The sequence below is a fragment of the Otolemur garnettii genome, unplaced genomic scaffold (genome assembly GCF_000181295.1).
Source record: "Otolemur garnettii isolate 467f Iridium unplaced genomic scaffold, OtoGar3 scaffold00126, whole genome shotgun sequence".
In the NCBI taxonomy this organism is placed as follows: Eukaryota; Metazoa; Chordata; class Mammalia; order Primates; family Galagidae; genus Otolemur; species Otolemur garnettii.
Window position 1 is genome coordinate 4,959,977 of NW_003852521.1, and position 1,640 is coordinate 4,961,616.

The following is a 1,640-nucleotide window of genomic DNA, read 5'->3' on the forward strand; positions in this document are numbered from 1 at the left end:
TCGCTCACCTTAGCCCCCTCCTGGGAGGACAGCATCTCCACCTCACTCGCCTTAGTCCCCTCCTGGGAGGACAACATCTCCACCTCACTTATAAGGCCTTCTGGATGTCTGGGCAACACTTTTTCATCACAGCTTGGTTCAGGCTCCTGGGAGTGGTCCTCTCCAGGGGCACAAACTTCTTCAGCCTTTACTGGCTCCTTGGCAGCTTCAGCTTCCTGAGGTTCAGCATCTATTTCTACTGGAGGCAAAGACTCTACTGTCTCCTCCACCTCGGCCTCCTGCTCCTCCGTGTGCTCCTCAGTGCTGATGTGCACATCTGCAATAACTTCTTGCTGGACTTCTACTTTTTCATCAAAGACTTCTGTTGCCAACGGCGCGAGTTTCTCTGCAAGAGATGCCTGCAAGCCATTGCCTTGGTCTTCCAAGGGCAGCTCTACTTTCTCATACTCGGCTGATAGTCTGGCCTCCTGAGCACCTTTCATTACCTCCACTGAGAGTGGCTGTTCAGGAGCGGTAGGTTTCTCAGAGCTGGCTTCTACCTTTTCTTTGTCCTCTGTGTCTGCCTTTTCTGGCTCTGGTCCCTTTTTCTTCTCTGAGGCTTCCAGTTCCTCCTCCTTTGGCTTCTTGAAACTGGTCTTCTTCCGCCAGCCGGCCCAACCTTGAATGAAGAATTTCTTGAAGGAAGATGTTGTTTCGCTGGTCACTGGACTAGTTGGGGACTCTGGGGACTTGCTGGACTCTTTTTCCTTTTTCTCTTTGACTTCTCCTTCATCCTTGCCTTCCACTGCTGCTTGCCCAAATTGAGCTTGAAGAGAAATTTCTGTGTGGGTTTGCTCTTGCTTGAGGGCCCCCTGGGGTTTCTCTGTGGACTGCTGGAACTCACTTTCTTTGGCAGCAGTCTCCCCTGCCTCCCAGCTTGGCTCTGGATGGTCGCCTGCCCCAGCTGCTCCCTCGCCTTCATCTTTCTTGACAGTGAGCAGTTGGACAGTGTCAGACTTCTCACTCTTATCCTTTTTCACAGTGAATTTAAGGCCCACAAACTTAAACACCTTCTTAAACCCGATATCATTAGCCTGGGACTCAGTAGGTTGTGTTAACTCTTCTAAATTGCTTTCTGAAGAAGGAACCTGCTCAGTTATTTCAGGCATCTCCTGCTCGTCACTTGTGATGTCATGAACCACCTCTGAGTTAGCAGCCATCTCTTTACTGGCGTCTCTTTCACTCACATCTTCAGAGTCTCTCTGCCCAACTGTTAACAAAACAAAGGGGGGAGGAGAAGGGAAAAAAATGATTACAATTCAAGAAAATTAAATATTTACAAAACATGACCAATTAACACTTTAAGTCAGGCCATTCCTCTTTAAGTCAGGCCATTCCAGGATAAGGTAAGGTCCTTGCAGGTATTTATAAATTTCAGTAGATTAGGCAATATCTACTTCTTTCAAATGACCTTTAAAAATTCAGCATTCAGGGAAGCCAGGAAGGAGGACCCCTTGAGCCCAGGAGTTCAAGATCAGCCTGAACAACATACTGAGACCCCATATCTATAAAGAATTTAAAAATTGGCTCGGCGCCTGTGGCTCAAGTGGCTAAGGCGCCAGCCACATACACCTAAGGTGGCGGGTTCAAATCCCCAGCCC

The 1,640-nt window shown here is 48.5% G+C and overlaps 1 protein-coding gene across 2 annotated transcripts in view; it reads right to left on the reverse strand.

The window, feature by feature from the left end:
- The window catches only part of AKAP12 (A-kinase anchoring protein 12), a 28,811-nt gene that overhangs the window by 7,554 nt on the left and 19,617 nt on the right, over positions 1 to 1,640 (reverse strand). For both annotated transcript variants that reach the window (XM_023517966.1, XM_023517965.1), the window contains exon 2: positions 3 to 1,249. In XM_023517966.1, the coding sequence (XP_023373734.1) occupies positions 3 to 1,249 (1,247 nt within the window). The remainder of the gene's footprint in view (positions 1 to 2; positions 1,250 to 1,640) is intronic.